General features: G+C 44.8%; 1 protein-coding gene across 3 annotated transcripts in view; it reads right to left on the reverse strand.

Moving 5' to 3' along the window:
• TIAM1 (TIAM Rac1 associated GEF 1) overlaps positions 1–8,188 on the reverse strand; it is a gene marked incomplete at both ends in the record, with an annotated part of 128,357 nt that extends 120,169 nt beyond the window's left edge. For all 3 annotated transcript variants that reach the window (XM_084232521.1, XM_084232520.1, XM_084232519.1), the window contains one exon: positions 7,226–8,188. In XM_084232521.1, the coding sequence (XP_084088647.1) occupies positions 7,226–8,188 (963 nt within the window). The remainder of the gene's footprint in view (positions 1–7,225) is intronic.
• Between the last annotated feature and the right edge of the window lie 10,484 nt (positions 8,189–18,672).

The raw sequence follows: 18,672 nt of genomic DNA on the forward strand, positions 1-18,672 counted from the left end.
AGGGAAAGCTGTTCCTCGTGGAATACATTTTAGTTTGATTTAAAGGTTGAGTTGGTTTGAGATTCAGCTCACCCATCCCTGAAGGTGAGGTGACACGTTGGCCGTCACTGCAAAGCTTACCTCGGGCAGGCAACAAGCCATCCAGGCTGACCACGTCTCTTCAAGAGCCACTGACATTATTTCTCTTATTTTTGTAAAAGCAGAGAAAGTCAGAAAGGGAGACTGGATTGGTGATTGCTCCACAGTAGACAATCTATCAACAGGAGGTCCAGAACCATCAGGCCCAGGGCGGTGCTGAGCCTGGGGGGTTTCCTCAGCTCTACCGTGAGCCCCCAAGGAGATGCCTGGCAGGGAAGCTTTCTGCCCCCGATTCTGACTAGAACACCAATCACAACCCCTCACTGCACTAAGAGCACATCCAGAGTATAGACTTTCCTCGCGGGCCAACCTGAGACTGTGACTTTCAAAGACCTGAACTTCCCCAACCAACATTAGGATAAGTGAGCAGCTCTCCAAACGGGGAGCTGGGGTCCACAATCCTTCTGGTGGGTCCCTATGACTCTCCCTTCTCCAACTACCCGAGCAAGGCCAGAGGTTCCTCGCGCAGTCCAACCAATGCAGCGCATGCAGGAGAGCGAATGCAGAAGCAGACGTGACGCCGGTGGTGTCTTCTGCTAAGGCAGGCATTGCCGAGAGCTGCGAAAGCGCCAAACAGCGCTATTTACCCCCCCTCATTTGCTTTATTGAAAAAATAAATAAAATGTTATGTGAGCATGTCACAGATTTATTGCTGCCTTTCTGAAATGATTTAACACATATTTTTTCATTTCCTTTTCACTTTCTAATGGGACAAGTGTGTCGAGATATAACCCTGCATGAACAGAAGCCCTCTGGAATCTGGGGCGCTTTTTACCAGAATTAAGAGGACTGCTGACACAGTGCTGCTCCATCACGCACTCCCCAAAAGATCTGGGCAAAGGAGATGGATGTTCTTGTGGAAAATAGATGGGCTCGTTTTCAACATAAACGTTTCACTGCTTAACTCACATGCCAAAAAGGAATGATCAAAAGGAAAGAAAAGAAAAAAGAAAGAAACACAACAATACAGGAGCATCAAACAGGAGACAGAGAAGGAAGAGTTTAAAAAAAAAAAAATGGATTTGATCTGAAAATGTTTGTTTCATGAAAAATTAACCAGAGGTTCTAGATGAACTTTGGAGGACCCGGGGATGTCCTGAGATTATGTACAGAAGGGTGGTCCCCATATTTATCTAAGTAAAACAACCAAATGTTTCATGCAATTCTCAAAGGAGTCTGGGGCCAAAGGTTGAAAAGTTCTTGGATTGGGTGTCAATTATAGCTCTGGGGACAGGGGGAGGAGGAACACTTGACTCCCAAGTACTTTAAGCATAAACTAAACAAAAATGTAAAATCAACACAATTTTTCTAGGAAGTCAAGATTTTCTCCTGATAACGCTACAGCTTTATCACGCTGGAATCTCCAGACTCTTTTTTTTTTTTAAAGATTTATTTATTTATGCATACAGAGCTGGGGTACAGGCCAGAGATGTGGGAGAGGTGGGTGAGAGGATTCACCAGAGACAGAGTGGGGAACAGAACAGGCAGACTGAATCAAATACACTGCTGAGGGGAGCAGCGGGAGAGACAGGAGAGGTCTGCTGCGCCATGTGGGTAGCTCCCTGGCCTGCTGGGGATTGAACTTGTGCTGCAGAAGCTGCGGATTGCTTCATAGTGTGGTGCTTAACCCCTTGCGCCACCAGGGAGGCCCAAGACTCTTGCTGGTTCAGGCTAGAGGGCAGCACAGGGCTCCTACAGCTGACTCCTTGGCTCTCAGGAACCTCTGTCTCCTGCTCCAGGAGTGGGGAATACTATGCTCTTGTCAGCCAACAACCCCTTTCAGCTTCTACACCAGAAGGTTCTAATCCTAAAATCTGGAATTAAAACAGCTGAAATGAAATCCATTCAAGCACAGGGAGGCTGTGGTGTGCAGGAGCCAGGAGTGCTTCAGAAGAGGGGATCCAGGTCTGTGATTAGGAGGACCTGGATTTTAATCCAGCTGTGAGACCTCGTCACATCATCTAGTCTCTGTCAACCCACTTCCTCCCCTGCCGAGCGACGGGGCGGGAGAGAGATGGCAGCCAGCAGGCACTCGGAGTCGGGCTGAAACGAACCCTGCCAGCAGCCCACAGCCATCAGGAGCTCTCTCTGCCTCACCTCCATACCAGGTAGGGCATGAAGAATTGCTGGGAACATGGTAGTGTCAGAAGTGGGACATGTCTCCTGGGGGTTGGGGAATCTAAGAAGCCCCCCTGCTGCTCACCAAGGCCACAGGCCCAGAGACCTTCTCAGCACCTCCATCCCACTCTTTCATCTCCCCATGGATGAAGGAAGCTCTCCTCACAAGTCAGCTCGCGGGCTCCGAGCCAAGGCTTCCCTTTGAAACACAGAACCTGGGGACCAGACACTCCACAGAGGGCACTTTCTGCCTCCACTCGCCTCTGAAAGCCTCAAAGACGCAGGAGAGCTGAACTCAAGATTAACCCGACTCACCATCACAAGTCACCATTGTTTCCTGGCTTCTGCGATGTGCCTGGAGCCTCACATTCACTCCCCAGTGGAATCTGACAGTAGATTCGTGAAGGAGGCCACGACCCATCTCAGGCACAGAGCCCACAGGCTGGACCTTACAACATCCGGCCTGACACCCGGCCGCTAACCATGTGGACACCTCGGGAGGGAAGTCCAGGCTGTGGTGACAGCATTTTATTGTTCAGATATTTATGGAATTATTCATATCATTTGATAAGTAGTGGACTATTTCAAATGAAGTCGCTTATGTCCAATACAAAATGGAGACACTCATGTCAAAGCACAAACACACTCGGGGGAGGTAAATAAAAACAAAACCCCAAAGGACTTATGGAAGCAGTGGTGAGAGCTTTCCAGAACTTTCTCTGAGCAACCAGACACACTAGTCCTGGGCACAGAGACTCTAAAAGGAAATATGAAAACGGCAGCTGGACGCCAGCAGACCACAGAGGCAACCCAGCACGCATCTGCTGGCTGAGATCGGCCACTCAATCGCAGCAGCACTGAAAGCACCTTGCTCCTCTACCGGGAGCACAGCTGCCCACCTGCACCCTCACGAACAGAAGAGGTGAGAGCGGACAGTGCCCCGCCTGGACCTTGTCTGCTTGCTGTTTGGCTCCTTAACGACCAACTACATAGAATACATCAAGGCCGATCCTGGGTGGCCAGCTGGGGGTGTGGCTGCGGGGGCTCCCTCCTCACTCTGATGATCAGGGGCTGGATTATGCCTGTCAAGCTCACCATCCATTTGTTCATTAGTTTGCTAAGCAGCAGATGGATTGACATTTGGGAAGACACCACCATGAAAGGAATTCTGCTCAGGACAGGTCACAAGGCCAGTGGAAGAGCAAATCAACCCAAGGGACGAGCCCTGTCCTCTCTGGTCCATGGAGATCAGCACCAGGAAACCGTGCTTGAAGGCACCTGGGCAAAGCCGGACGCACTGCAGGACTGGCTGGAACACAGACACATGTGCTCAAATGCACCTAACAAACACTCCCTCAGCATTCCTGAGAGGCAGCACTCATGAGACGTCACAGCTCAGACCCTGAATGTGAGCTCCAGTTCTCCCTGGCCCTGTAGTACATCCAATGACTGAGCAAACACACAGGGTCAAAACCTCCTTCTTGATCACTCTCAAATCAAATAAAGCTGTTTGCATTATTTCAGATCAAATACACCTCCTCGCAGTCTTAGGCGCTATTCTCTGGGCACACATTCCGCCAGGAACCTCTTCCTGGGGGGCCAGAACTGCTGACGGGACAGTGGTGACAGGCTGGATTTCATCACCAGGACACAGGGGTGGAATTATTTCACATCCAAGCTCTCTTGCTGGGCCCCCTCGGTCAGAGACTTTACCACCAACAACAAAATAGGAATTCTTTTCAAGGAAGCTTCCACACACCCACTGCCTCTTAAAATACACAGTTTGGAACGTAGTGGGTTCTCAAAAGAAATTGCGTTGGATGAACACACCAATCTTAAGAGTGGAAGGCGTGGGTGAGTGGACGGTGTTATGCAGAATCCCAGGGTTTGTTGCAAGTCATTAAAAAGCCTCCCTCCACACAGAAAGTCAATACGAAAATAATACACCCGCTCACCTTATAGACTCTGCAAGAGACTTCCAGGCCCCATGACCCACTGGGTTCACCTGCCGGCCCTGTCGGAGGCTGGTGCCCTCACCCGCCCGAGGGGCAGCCAGCGGAACCCCAAGCTAGAGTGACTTGCCCAAGGTCACCAGCCTGTTGGCATCAAGCCAAGAAGCCAATGCACTTAAGATTCCCAGGCCGCTGCACTGTGCATTACATTAAGCCGCCTGAGCGGTGACTTTCTGAGACACCACATTTCGATGATCTCACTTCCATATATTAACAATGTTGGAAGGCAACCAGTCAGAGAATGGAGATTTCACATAACAGTTACACGTGAGAGTTTTCAGGGGGGTTGGCTCTGAAGGAGACAACGCTCTAGGTTCTTCTGGCAGCAGTGGTAACCCAAAGCTCATGCTCATTAGCAAGGGGTTGGCGTAAAGCACAGGCCCAGCTGTCCCAGCAATGGAGATAAGGAGCCAGGATAGAGTACCCCTCTCAAATCACACATGGAGTAGGAGCTAACATAACATTGTTCCAGGTGAAAGTAACATTTGCAGGTGATGCTGCTTTTTCAACAGTTTGTAGCTGGTAACATACCCCTTGCTAAAATTCCAAATACCACAGACCATTGCTCTGAATCAGCCCCCCAATAGCAATCTGAGATTGTCCGGGACAGAGCCTTCAGTGCATTTGAGGTGATCCTTGAATAGGGCACCTATCTCACCTGTGCCTCACCTGACCAACTGACCATGCAGGAGTATGCCAGGGAGCACAGGGATCGGCCATCATATCCACCATCACGGTCTCCCTTTAGCAAAGAGATGAGCAAAAATGCAGGCAGTGCATCCAGATGTAAGCTGCACACTCACCTACTCAGACCATGGTGTCAACTCCTTAACCAAGTTGTTTCTAGGACTCAAGATTTTGAAATAAACTCCAAACTACCCCCAGTCCTCACCTCACAGGACACCACTAATAAAATAAAATAAAAACCACAACAGAAAGGTTCTCCCTCCTTGGCTGCTCAGACCCTATCAGGTACTGTGCTGCAGGCACCATCTCATTCATTTTCTCAAAAAGCCTTATTATTACCCCCCCCCAAATGACAGATGAATAAATTAAGATATCAGGAGACTTAAAATTTTTGCTGAAAGTCCCCTAAGAAGAGGTAGAACCAGGGTGCTGGTTCAATAAAACCTGACTGGACATCAATAAAACCTGCTCTCCCATGGATGAATGGATTAAAAAACACCACCACCCACGGTCTGCATACACCGTGGTGGAACATTAGTCAGCCCTGAAAAGGAAGGAAATTCTGACACAGGCTACGGCATGATACACCTGGAAGACATGATCCTAAGTGAAATAAGCCAGTCACAAAAAGACAAATATTATGACTTTGCTTCTATGAGGAACCTCAAGGAGCCTATCAAATTCATAAGGACAGAAAGTAGAGCAGAGGTTGCCAGGGGCAGGGAAAGGGAGAATACAGGAAGCTGGTATTTAATGGTCACGGACAGCACTTCCATCTGGCAACGGTATGGTAGAAATGGGGGTACAATATAAGTGACCTCAGTTTCACTGAACTACACACTTGAAAATGGTTTTTAAGATGGTCACAGTTATGTGCCCTGACCATCATTTTAAAAAAAAGTTTTAAAAAGAGAAGGCAAAGGTTAAACACACTCCTCTAATAAATCTGGAAGGCTATATAGCCATTTTTTTTATTATTCTAATGCAGAAATCTAGAGTAGCTTAACAAAAATCTGTATCCCTGGATGACTTTGCATATGAAAATTTAAAATTCTAAAGTAAAATTAGAAACCTGCGATCTTGAAAAAAGTAACTGTTAATCTGCTCTTCAGTGAGAACTAATTTAGCCTAATGCCTGTCTTCCAGGGGTCCACTTCAGGTTCCCCACCATCTGCCCATTATGCTTAGACCCCTTTCTGAGAGAATTTAACCTTCAAATGCCCATGTGACCTCAGCAGTGGGGTGCAGCACCATCTCCTACTGGCCAGTTCAGAGGCACCTGTTGCTTTCCCACTGAATACAGCGGTGGCCACTGGTGACACTGGTGGGTGACACACCCATCAAGGCAAATGAACTCATTGCGGATTTTGACCTGCAGCACCATCTGCAAACCAGCTCTCCATCCTCAACACAAAGTCCACTGCAGGGAACAGCAGAACCAGGAAAGGACCAAGACAGGCAGGACTGATGTGTTATCCTCAAGTTCATTACCACTACCAGGGAAGGTAACAGGTCCTCCTGTCATTGCATCGCTGCAAAGTGTTTTCACACCCACGCTCTTGTGCATTAGACCAAAAAGCAGGCAAGTGGAGCACTTTAGCCCCACTTTTCAGAGGAGGAACTAGACATCAGAATTTGTACAGGGTCAAACAACTAGTTAGCTACCCAGCAGGAACTGGAAGTCACCCATGTCATGCCTTCTGGTACCCCTCCCCCCAGTGACAGGGCCGGCCAGCAGCGCAAGGAACAGGAAATTGAAGTGGCTCCTGGTAAGACAGCCAGCCTGCCAACCTCCAAGAGAGCTGACAAATGACCAAAAGCGCCTCCTCCAACGGACTTCCAACTAACCTCTTCCCACCTGCGGCGCTGAGGACGCAAGCTCCCGGAGTCCACAGCCCAGCGCGCCCATCTGTGCCCAGAAAGGACCGCCCGTAGAAAGGAAGCTCGGAATAAGCAGCCCGCGGTTGCAGATCTGAGTTGGAGAGGCAGTTTCCCAGGATGAACTTATCAGCTTTATTCCCACTCCTATCACATCCCCCACAACACACACTCCTTCCTGAATCCCCACCCCTTCTCCGCAGAACTGTAAGTAAGAGGGGCCAAGCAGGAGAGAGAGCGGAGTGTTCAGAGACGCGGCGCCAGAGGCAGCAGGCAGCAGGCACACGCAGGGTAAAGCCCGCCGAGAGGTGGGGAACCGTGGAAAGAAAATCATGCACTTTCAGAGTCATGCACCATTTCCAAAATAGTGAAGCAGGTTTCAATCACTTTACCTGAGTCGTTTTGGCTCTTCTGCCTTGCATGCTGCTGCTGTGGCTCATTGGCGGGTTGGTGGCACCTTCAGAAAGACAGTGAGATTTCCTACAGGGAAGTGTGTTGTAATTACTGTACGGAAGAGCCTCTTCAGCAGCAGCTGGTGGCATCTTATGGTTTGCAAGATCGGGAATATCAGACACCAAATTCCGACAATAGCCTGGAAATTTGCTCCTCGGCCCCCCGTTCGCTGTCACCCCAGAGTTTTTCTGGGCATACAAGTCGCCCAGGGAATTGGCACGCTGACAGCCGCTGAGCTGCCGGGGACTCGCGCGGGTTTCCATCCCCCGAGTCTCCCCGCTCTCCTTCTCTTCCGCGGAACCCAAGATTTCTTCGTTGCTTGTTAAATGTTCTTGGCTCAGATCAGAGAGTGAGAATTCCAGGCTGTCCTCCCGCCAGATGTCTGCTGATTTGGAGCGTTTCTTCTTAAAGCTTGCCGTCTCCATGAATGCGGGCCCGTTGGAGGTATAGGGGCGCTGCCTCCTGCCTGCCTCTGCCAAGCATGTAGCGTCATCCCCGTAGAGCCGGCTCTGCTCCGAGTCTGGCACGCTCTGCACAGAGGTGGCTGTGAGCACGATGTTGCTGTCCACGCTGGGGGTGACGGAGGAATCGGTGAAAGACACCGGTCTCAAGCCCATGTCCACTCGGTCCACCCAGATGGGGCTCCCGAAGTCCTCTAGGGTGCCTTCCTGGGGAAAAGGCTCCAGACCATTTTCGGCCAGGGACTGGGGGATGCTGGGGGTGCTGCTGGAGCGGGCGCTCACTTCGGAGTTGCGGTGGATCACCTTGCCCGAGGACGAGTGCCTGGTCCTCCGAGGCTTGTGTGACAGGCGCAGCGAGCGCGACGTGTGCTTGCGCCCCAGGATGGGGTGCTTTTCTCCATAAAACTCATGCTCTACATTTTGACTTTCTGCGTTTCCCATGGTTTTATGGTCTGTAGAAAGGGAGGGGGGGAAAGGAGGCGATCATTGAGTCACCAGTGGGTACAGGTAACTAAATAGACCTCAGCAGGAAGGGTGGGTTACCAGTTCCGCAGGTAACACCCTCCTATACACACCTGGCAGGTGCGTGGACTCCTACACTGCAGCAGGTGAGAACTGACATCAGCCGCTGAGATGGCTCCCCAGAGACCGCTAAGAGAAATACACTTGTCTGCCCAGAGGTGGGGTGCCCAGGGAGCACACCCCCCTCCAGGGCTGGCAACCCTTGTCTTTCCTCCTGAACCCCACACTTAGATATTTAAAGTTTGAACCAACATGTCTGCTAGGTAAGTGACTTTCCTTTTGAAATGACATCTTTCAAAAAATGAAACAAAATTCACAAGAGCCTTTGATAATTTCTTCCCTTCCTCCCCAGGCTGGTTTGGCTTCAGCCCAACTCCAGCTCTGTCAAAATCAATCAAAAATGGAAAAGCGCAAGACCTAAGTCTGATCAATGCTTTGCTAATATATTAAAGTTGAAAAGAAAAATTACTTTACCTTCAGCTGCACGGCATCCTAAACATCTAGTTTTTGTGGGGTTTTGGGAGGGAGTGTGAAAAGGAAGGGGGTGGAAGGGAGATGGGCAAAACAAAATAGAAACCCCATTCTCTGCCTAATAGCAGACTAATGGGTTTATTTCTGGGAGCATATCCAACCTGAGAACATTAATCTGGTACAGAGTGCCCTGAAAACAGAAATTCACATTCTGAAACCGCTAAATGTGATTCAGCCTTTTGGGGCTACCCAAGTTAATTCAAGTCCCTCCTTAATATTTTTCCTGCTTCTCTCACTGACCTGATGACAGTTCTCCACAGTGGAAAATAGGAAAATCTTCAAAGCTCACCATTGGTGACTCTACTTAGCCTATCTCCTTGCTCTGCCAGGTTGTATCCATTCAAGTGGTATCACTTAAGACACTCACATGAAATTGACCAGAAAGAAGAAAAACAGAGTACCTGGCTACATCCCTGAGCTGATTCTTTTAAGCATCTACATAATCTTTCATTTAGAAAAATACAGGCTGAGCCCCTACTATGCTCTAGAAGTCAGAGAGAGATGCAGTGAACAAAAGAGATGCATCCCTTGCTCTCATGAAACTGATACTCTGGCTGAAGAAGGCACACGATAAACAAAACGTGGCAGGCACAGAAGGCAATCAGAAGCAAAGTGACTGTGACCATAAAGAAGAGACTGAAACACCCAGGAGTCAAAACAAATGAGTGAATTAAGAAGATGTGGTATATACATACAATGGAATACTACTCAGCCATCAAAAAGATAAACTCATGCCATTTGCACCAACATGGATAGAGCTGGAAGGGATTATACTAAGCAAAATAAGTCAGAAGGAAAAAGATAAGTATCAGATGATGTCACTTATATGTGGAATACAGAGAAACTGAACAAAAGGTCAGGGAAAAAAAGATAGAACTTGCAAGCTAACCATAGTTCTGAGGCATCCAGCAGGGGAGGGGGGGAGAGAGAGAGAGAGGTCAATAAATTAATAAATTAATTAATTAATGAAAATAAATTAATCAATTATTAAAAAAGAAAGAAAGACCCAGGAATATAACACGCCTGCACATTATCTGGGAATCACACTGGAATTCCACCACACAGCCTATACTACTACTTAAACGTCCACAAACCCATCTTAAGTGAATTGAAATTTGTGGCAGCAGGAATTGGGGAAGCTCCACTAAATGTCCCGGTAAGTCCAGTAGTATCACATACAGATACCAGATGTTAAGCTAAAGCATGAGATCCTCAGAGGGAACTTCCAAGAAAGAGAGTCTCCTTTCTAATAGCTGCAAATATAGTTCAAAGCAATAAGGCCATGCCTCTAGCTGGTATCTTTATGAGGCCAGAAAAAAAGATAGTCACTCTACTCAGTACACAGAAAAGGAAAAGATGAATCCCCATGCATGGCCACTTCTGTTACCTACATTTCTAAGAATCTCATGTGCTATATTTTCAAAAGTAAAATAGATAAATAAATAACATTGAAGGCCATGGGCAATTTCTTAGAGTCCTCAGTTTCTTTTATGCACACACTGAGATCCCTCGGGTCTGCCTAAGTAGCTAGGTGTTTGACTAATAGATAATAAAAAGTTTAGAACAAGTGTTAGCCATGGACCCATTTTAAGAATCATATAGATTTAAATTTAAGGTGGGGTGGGGAGATGGCAATAGAAGCTGAGTAGAAGAAAAGGCAAAACTGCCACCTCCAATACACCAGAATACCCCCTCCTCTGCCATAGATATCAAAAGTTTGCAAATATAAACTGACAGGCATACTCTCAATGATAAATTTCTAGTTAGGCTCATTTCTGCCAACAGAAAACTAATCAAGTTAAAAGCCTCCAAAGAGGTTTTCAAAAGGAAATGGCCCCAACCTCCAAGAATGACAGTGCTCCACGCATCACACTGACGGGCCTATTATATTAATAGCATTTTTAGTAGCAAGATTCTCTTCAGCCAGCCAAGGTAGGAAAGAAGCAATCTTATCTTCAGAACTAGAATTTATAGATGAATGTTAAAATCTCCAACATCCTACCGAGGGTAATTCTCAGGGGGTGATCTAAGCAGAGTCAGCAGGAAATTCGAAACAACTAAAGTTAAGAAAAATAAGTTCGAGGGACTGCTGAAACACCCCTTAATTTGCAAGCTTTTCCTGAAAGGTCGGTGAGAACCATGAAGGCCCATGTGGGTTCCATGGGGGGCTCTGAAATAACAAAAGCATGAAAAATTAAAATTGCTGAATCTCTATAACAGACACAATCTCCCCTCTCAGGGGATAACCGCTGGAACATTGTTAGATGGAAAGTTCTAAACCTTTTTCATGGACAAATGTCAAATGCCAGCTACTGCCATCATTTCAGTTCTCCCTGTTCTCTGACACTAATAGAAAAAACAAAAAAACCCTTTATGTTTGTCTTACATTTGTACAGGTCTTGTTTGTTCCTATGAGCCTCAACACAATTTCAGGACAGCACTTTTTTGTAGACTCTAGAAAGACTAGCTGTGTTCTCTCCAGGCTAAAGAGACAATCCATGTTCATGCATTTTAGTAACAAAAGCAAAAGGTGAGTGTTAATGGTCACACAGTGCCTAGGTAAGAGGGGGAAAATGAAGGCCGAGAAGAACCAGTTAAAATGCAAAAACTGGGATAGAAATTGGACAGAAGAGAGTCAGAATTAAGGACACTCAGTCTCAACACATTACCCGTCTTAAAACTACTAAACTCTCAAATGCAGGCTCTGCCTTACTCCCACAGAATGTTAGTTCCAGAGAGCTTGCACTTTCAGGCACAGCTGGGGGAAGGGAATTTAGCAAGCAGTGAGACAAGACTTTAGCATACGAATAACACTCAATCTTTGAACCTCAAATCTGGCTTCTCAGACTTTCTTTCAGTGGTTGGTAGACATGCTGGCTTCCCAACCTGCCCCAGGGCCTTTGCATAGCTCTTCCTCAGAGGGCAACCCTCCTTCTTTCAGACAACTGCCTGGCTCACTTTCTCTAGCTTGTTGAGATCTTGACTCAAGCATCACCTTCTCAGGGAGGCATTCCCTAACTCTGTCCAAAAGGATAACCCCTCTCACAGAACTCAACATTTCTGACCCCAACTCTCCATACTTCCTTAGCATTTATCATCATTGTAACAAACAATGTATTTCATTTACTTATGTATTTTTTTTTCTTTCCCCATTATAACCTAAGCTTCAGGGGGATGGAAAGTATTATATGTCTTGTTTACTGCTGTGTCCTCATGCCTAGAACACTACCTGAAAGGTGCTCAATAGAAGAATAATGAATGAAGGAATGAATGAATGAAAGACAAAATAAACTTGAAAACCTCTTACAACTAAATCTTCACTTAACAACATCGAAACTTCTTGGATATTGGATGTTAAGCAAAACAAGGTGTAAGGAAGGCAGGTTCTCAAACTATTTTTTGTTCAGCACAAGTCGGGATTATTTTTTTCTCATCGAAATGGCATTCTAGGACGGACTACACAGCATGTATAGATGGGGACATGACCACAGTATAAATACTCAAGCCTCTGCTTTCAGCACCTCAAGGACACCCTGGCTTCCAACTTGCCTGCTGCTCTCGGGATCCTGTCCCCCTGTGACCACATCTGAGACAGGTCCCTCATTCCAAACCACCGGGTTGGGGGTTACCTGACCCAGGAACTGAGTTAAGGAGGTGCAGCTTGCTCTGTTCCATTTCCCTAAGCATTGAGGACTTATTCCTCTCTCGTTCCAATTAACCCTTACCCGTGTTTCCTATTTTCCTCCTCTTTACTGGAGCTGCCTCTGCAGAGGTTTAAGAAAGGGGCTCAGAGCGGAAAGGGATCCGCAGCCCACAGACAGAGTGAAAAATACAGAACTAGTCAGGATGAGCTTACCTGGTAACAGATACCGAAAGAGACCTTGCGTTGTATATGTTTTTAGGTCTTTTGAATTTTGAATCATTTTGAATATAGTATCAAATTTTAAAAAATATAAGAAGCAAACAAGCCACAAAAATGTGAACTCTGATATCATACTGCTGGAGCTTAAATCTTCCTCCATCACTCCCTAATGTGTGGTCTGAGAAACCAAATGAAACTTGGATTTTTATCCTCATCTACAAAATGAGTATAATGATAGCATGGACTTCTGAAATTTTAAGAATTAATCAAAATGATGCATGACAGAGTGGCATGTGTGGGCTGGGGGTTACTGGAAAGTGGACCAGAACCCAGAGGGGCATACAGACCGAGAGGGAATGTGGCCTTTCCAATCCTCTCAACACCTGGATCTTTCTTTTAAGTGGTGACTTAAACATTTCAATGAGTAATCATAGTAACTTCCTTTTAGATACCATTAAACTAAATACACAGAGGGTTTTTTTGTTGTTTTTTTTTTTTAAAAAAGGTATCTCACAGAACCTTATCATAAAGCTCAAACAGTTGCTGGTTAGGGTGGTTGGTTCAGACACGCATGAGGTAGGTGGTCACTTCCCAAGGCAAATGATCTTTCACAGATTTATTAATCTGCCACGCCTATGTGAGAAAATGATGCACCCACTGCAAAAATGTCAAATTCCTGGCTTTGGTAGTTTACTATAACTGTGGAAGATGCAGTCATTAGGGGAAACTAGGTGAAGGGTAATTCCAGTGCACTGCCAATTTCCAGCGAATAATCTACAATTATTTCAGAATAGAGATTAAAGAAAGTTTTCACTAACTGGACTATTCTAGTTAATGAAAAAAAATTTTATGAGGATTCTTTAAAAGGAAACTTTCAAATTCCTTTTTATAGCTGAAAACCAACCAAACCTTCTGATATCATCTTATTGAATTAGGCAATAAAAAAAAAAAGCACTTACCCAGCATCACGTAGCACATTATCAGGAAATACAAAGCAAACAGAGACCAATGGTCCAAAATGAGCTTAAGTAGAGAGAGAGCCTTGACTAATGAGAGACAGAGCTTCTGTCTAGCAGAGCAGAGATAAAACTGAACTGCTAATATGTGGTGTCAGCCAAGATGGAGTAAGGCACCATGGCCAACCTTTCCCCCACTGATAAAAACCAAAAACTCAGAACCAAATGAAAAAGCAGCTATCTGAGGATTATGAAAAGTAAGAAAAGCAGGCAGACTTGGAGAGCAAATCAAGCCCTGAAGAAGCCTCTCCTAAGAGCCTAACTTTCCCATTTTTGCTTCTAATTGTCATCATTTGTGTTGAACACAGAAGGTGAGTGCCCAAATGGCTGTGGCCCAGGCAGAAAAACTCATGAGACACATCCTGTTGTTCTGGCCAAAGAAACCATGCAGAGTGGATCCTGTAAGCCAGTAATAAAGAGGAACTCAGAGAAAAGAGAGTTGGAAAAGCAAACCCTCTAATGAGGTGTATGAATCACACAAGTCCCAGGCTCATCCTGCAGAGTCATATGCCTAAGACTGGGCACAGCAAAACTGCCAAGGCTGTGAGCTACACACAGCCCACCTCTGAGACTACTCCCAAGTGGCACAAGTGTGGGACAAACCCAAAAGAGCAGAGCAAAGGCTTGAGAATGGAGTTGATGTTACAGACACCACTCACAGCAGGTGAGACAGAACTTTCTGTTGGAACCTGGTCAGCTGATTGCTTGCTAACACAGCAAAAAGAAAACTCAACATTCTGCAGATGATTTTGAATAGGACTAAAGTCTCCCACCATCATACTTAAAACATCTATGATGCATTCCAAAGAAAACCAGGAAAATCTAGCCAGTTCTCGAAGGAAAAGATAATCAATGGATGCCAATCTGAAGGTAGGACAGATATAACTTCCAGAATTATCAGCAAGTATAAAGCAGCTATTATAACTGTGTTCCCTGAGTAAAGGTCAACACTCTTGAAATAAATAAAACTTAACTGCTTGCAATGGCTATGCAAGATCATTATGGACATCAATTATTATACACACTAGGACACAACTTAAAAAGAATAGTAAAACCTGTGTCACCCAAAATATAACATGTATGCTGCATTTTTAAGTCACGTCAATGTGATGTTTTCTCAGTACTGCATGAGGAACAATCCCACTGACAAACCCCCTGGTCGAAGTACCTGGGCAGAGAGAATCTTCTTATTCATAGAAATAAAACTTATATTTGAGATGCACATCTAAGCCAAATACTGGTTTGGGGGTGGGTAAAAAAAATTCTTAAAGAATATTAATAATCTCTCTCTCTCACACACACACACACACACTCACACACACTCACACACTAGACTGGTACAAAAAATTGAAGGCAAATAGTCTGGAGAGAGTAATTGAGAATAATTTTAATTTTCAAAATTATATTTTTTGGATGTTTTAAAGTTTCTACACTAAATCCATAATTCATTTTAAGGAAAGAAAAAAAAAAACATACTAACATGTTTTATGTCCCTGGGTTTCTTGGATAATTGAAGAGAGTAGGGATGTGGGCACTATGCTGACAGCTACAACAAAATGACACCAAACCCAAACTCAAAACAGATGGTTTGGGGAAATTACAGAAGATAAAGAAAATACTCTGTGGCTTGGATTGAATCGCTCATTTTCGCCATTCCGATGGCACTTTGCATGCCCTGCTCATGCCGTGTCTGAGCCATGGGTTCTCGTACACTGACACATTGTCTGGCTTCATATGCACTCCCTGCCTATTTTATTATGATCTGCTCGAGGCTGGGACCATATCTCACTCCACATTTTACAGGTCACCCAAAGAGACACAACACAAGCTTGGTGTGGCTCTTCCGGCAGGAACACTCATCATTCAGTTTGCTTTAAACAAAGGTACATCAAATGTGGAAACTTTAGAGCCCATGAGGGGACTCAGGATGACCCAGTTCAATACCTATTCATGTCCAAAGTTAACGGTTAAAGCCAAGCTTCTCTGTCACTGGTGAGGGCACTGGGAAACTCACTGTGGGGCATTTATTGATGTATATAAATTATAGTTATTAAGACATTTTTCACTCCCCTTAGGTAGTGAAAAACTTATTAAAATAAACATAATGATTACCCTCCCATGACTTGAAAACAAACCTCCAAAATGGCAGGAAAAAGGATGAAATGGATTTATTTCAAAGTTAAATTTGAAGTGAAAATCACAAGACAACAGATTGCAAATTTAAAATTAGATTCTAGTGGGAGGTCTTGGTTTGAAGCCTATTTTTCCCTACTGGAGGCTGAGCCTGAAGACAGGGGGAGAAAAAGAGCTAAGATTAAACCGAGACAAAGTTCTGAAAGTTTTTGCTAAATCTTTATAAACCACTGAAAAGTGACCTGCCAAGTCACACACAAATACCCCTAACACCAGAAACCAACCCGCAAAGTTATGCAACAAATCAAAGATGATCTGTGATTTAGAAAGATTATTATTTTGACTGTATTTATTTTGCATTTGAAAGATTATACAAACCAGAAACAAAATATATCATTGTTTTGAAGTTAAGGTCTTGAAGCTAGGTTTGTCTTTTTCAAACATAATCCAATGTAAAGATGGTGAAGCTCAGGGATAAATTTAAAAGCCCCTGAGGGAAATTCACAGGGGGGGGGAGAAAAAATTTCACAGGTAACAGGCTTTTCCTTTTTCTTTTTTTTTTTTTTAAGTTTTCATGCTAATGCTTTTGAATTGTTGGATGGGTGTGACCCTAATCCAGGGAAGTGATTCAAAACTCTTTTTCCCACGATATGCACAGAACATAGCAATTCTGATAATGCTACATTGTTTCTGCCTGCCACCTTTGAAGTTATCCAGTTAATTCATCTGGGAAGGTATAGGTCTCAAACAGACACACACAAACCTACCTTAAAAGGCAACAGTGGTTCCCAGCCCGATTTGCCCCAAGAGCAGTGTGGCATTTAGATATTGAACTTGGAAATGGTGGCAGGATGAACTGGGGCTGGAAATAGATCAGCACCTGCCCCTGGGGGTGGCCATCAGGGTCTCATATATGAGAATGTGCCCCAAACCTGCAGAGGACAGAAAAAGAGAAAGAAAAAAGAAAAAAAAACAATCAGCCAGAATCCAGTAAAGAAGCATTTTTTTACCAAACCCATTTTCATCAATTGTCAAACATTAATTCTGTACAAAATACCACACCCCAAAGCAAACAATTCAACATTAAGCTACAGGTATAAAGTGGCATGCCTAATCAGATAAATAACTCAACTTATTCATACATATGGTAATAAATAGCTCTTACAAATTTATCATTTTAACCTATCTCTAAGGACTGAGGTATCCGATAGCAGAGATTGATTGGTAAAGACATTCCAGTGGTTCTGTCTACATCTCCTTTACACAATCTCAGCAAACAGAGATGAACGAAAGGGAGCAAGGAAGTCTGGGTTATTCTCTATGTATAAGAGAAGTTGGCGAGAGTGCTACCAAAAAACAAACAAACAAACAAACAAACAAACAAAACAAAGACAAAGGACCAAATTAAACACAAGGGCCTTCCCTCCTGTCCAAGTTTTCTTACACTGGCAATTGGCAAATTCAGAGGAAACTGATGAAGAATGAGCACAGGAAACAATTAAGGTAAAACATCCAAACTGTTACTTAGTACAGAAAATAAATTGGCCAGGCTCTAGAACTCCCCAAGCAAGCCTATTAAGGATGTCTTTTGTTTGTTTAAGCAAGCCTGTATTTTAAAAGTGAGATGCAAATACTAAAAAAGGCAAAAGGCCTTAAAGTTCCCTGGGGTGCTGCCCCCCAACTGTCTTTCTGGACCTGCCTCCCAGGGCTGCCTGCTCCTGCCACCTGCTGCTGCTGGTTCCAACCAGCAGGAACCTGACATGACAAACGCTGACAGCAAAATCATGTAGCAAATCACCTACTTTGTGCAAGGTGAATAAAAAAAATAAATAAATAAATAAAATACGTTTGCAGCAGTGAATATAAAAATACATCCAGAGGGGCCTCCCCGGTGGAGCAGCGGTTGAGCGCTGGGTTGCGAAGCTGCCCGCGGCCTCTGCGGCGCCGGTTCGATCCCCGGCTGCTCCCCAGCCACCGGAGGAGGGTCCCACATGGCGCGCAGACCTCTCCTGCTGCCCGCTGCTCCCCTCAGCAGTGTACCTCGGTCCTTCTGCCTATTCTGTTCCCCGCTCTGGCTCTGGTGAATTCTCTCACCCTCCCGCGCTTCTGACTGTACCCAGTGCTTGTATAAAAAAAAAATAATAATAAAATAAATAAATAAATCTTTTTTAAAAAAAAAAATACATCTAGAGCAAATAAAACAAAGAGCCAAGTTACAGACCTTCCCCAGCTACAAAAACGTGCTGTCATTGAGAAATCACAGTTCTCAGCAAGACCCCACTGTCACCCCCATCATCTGCACCCTTCCCCTAACTCCCCTTTTACAATCCTGTTTACTCTCTTCCTAGGCATCCTTCTCAAGCAGCTTTCTGCAAAATTTCAAATTTTCAAAGCAGTTCCTGAATTGCTTAGGAACTGGCAGAAATTAATACCAACAGCCCATTTATATTGAAATGGACTCATCACGCTGCCAGCTGCCAATAATTTGCAAGGCTGGATTCTTGCTGGCAAATGGGGCCTGCAGGCGGCTGTCCCTCCACCTGCACCTGGAGGCTGACAATGCAAGTTTTACACTTTAAAAAAAAGTACATATTCTTCTACCAGAACTGAAAATTTTCTTTACCAATGTTCCTCTAATACCTAGGCAGAAAAATGGTATGAGGAAGGAGGTGAAAGTTTGAGGGCATTATTTATAATATATATGGGAAAACAAAGCTGAGTCTACACAGTATCATTTTTTTTAATTTTCTCATTTTATTGGATTAATTTGACATGTAACATTGTATAAATAAAAGGTGTACAGCTTGTTACTTTGATGCACTTATATATTCAGCTATGATCTTGCCATTATAGTCCTATGT

This window comes from Talpa europaea, assembly GCF_964194135.1.
Source record: "Talpa europaea genome assembly, chromosome: 4".
NCBI lineage: Eukaryota > Metazoa > Chordata > Mammalia > Eulipotyphla > Talpidae > Talpa > Talpa europaea.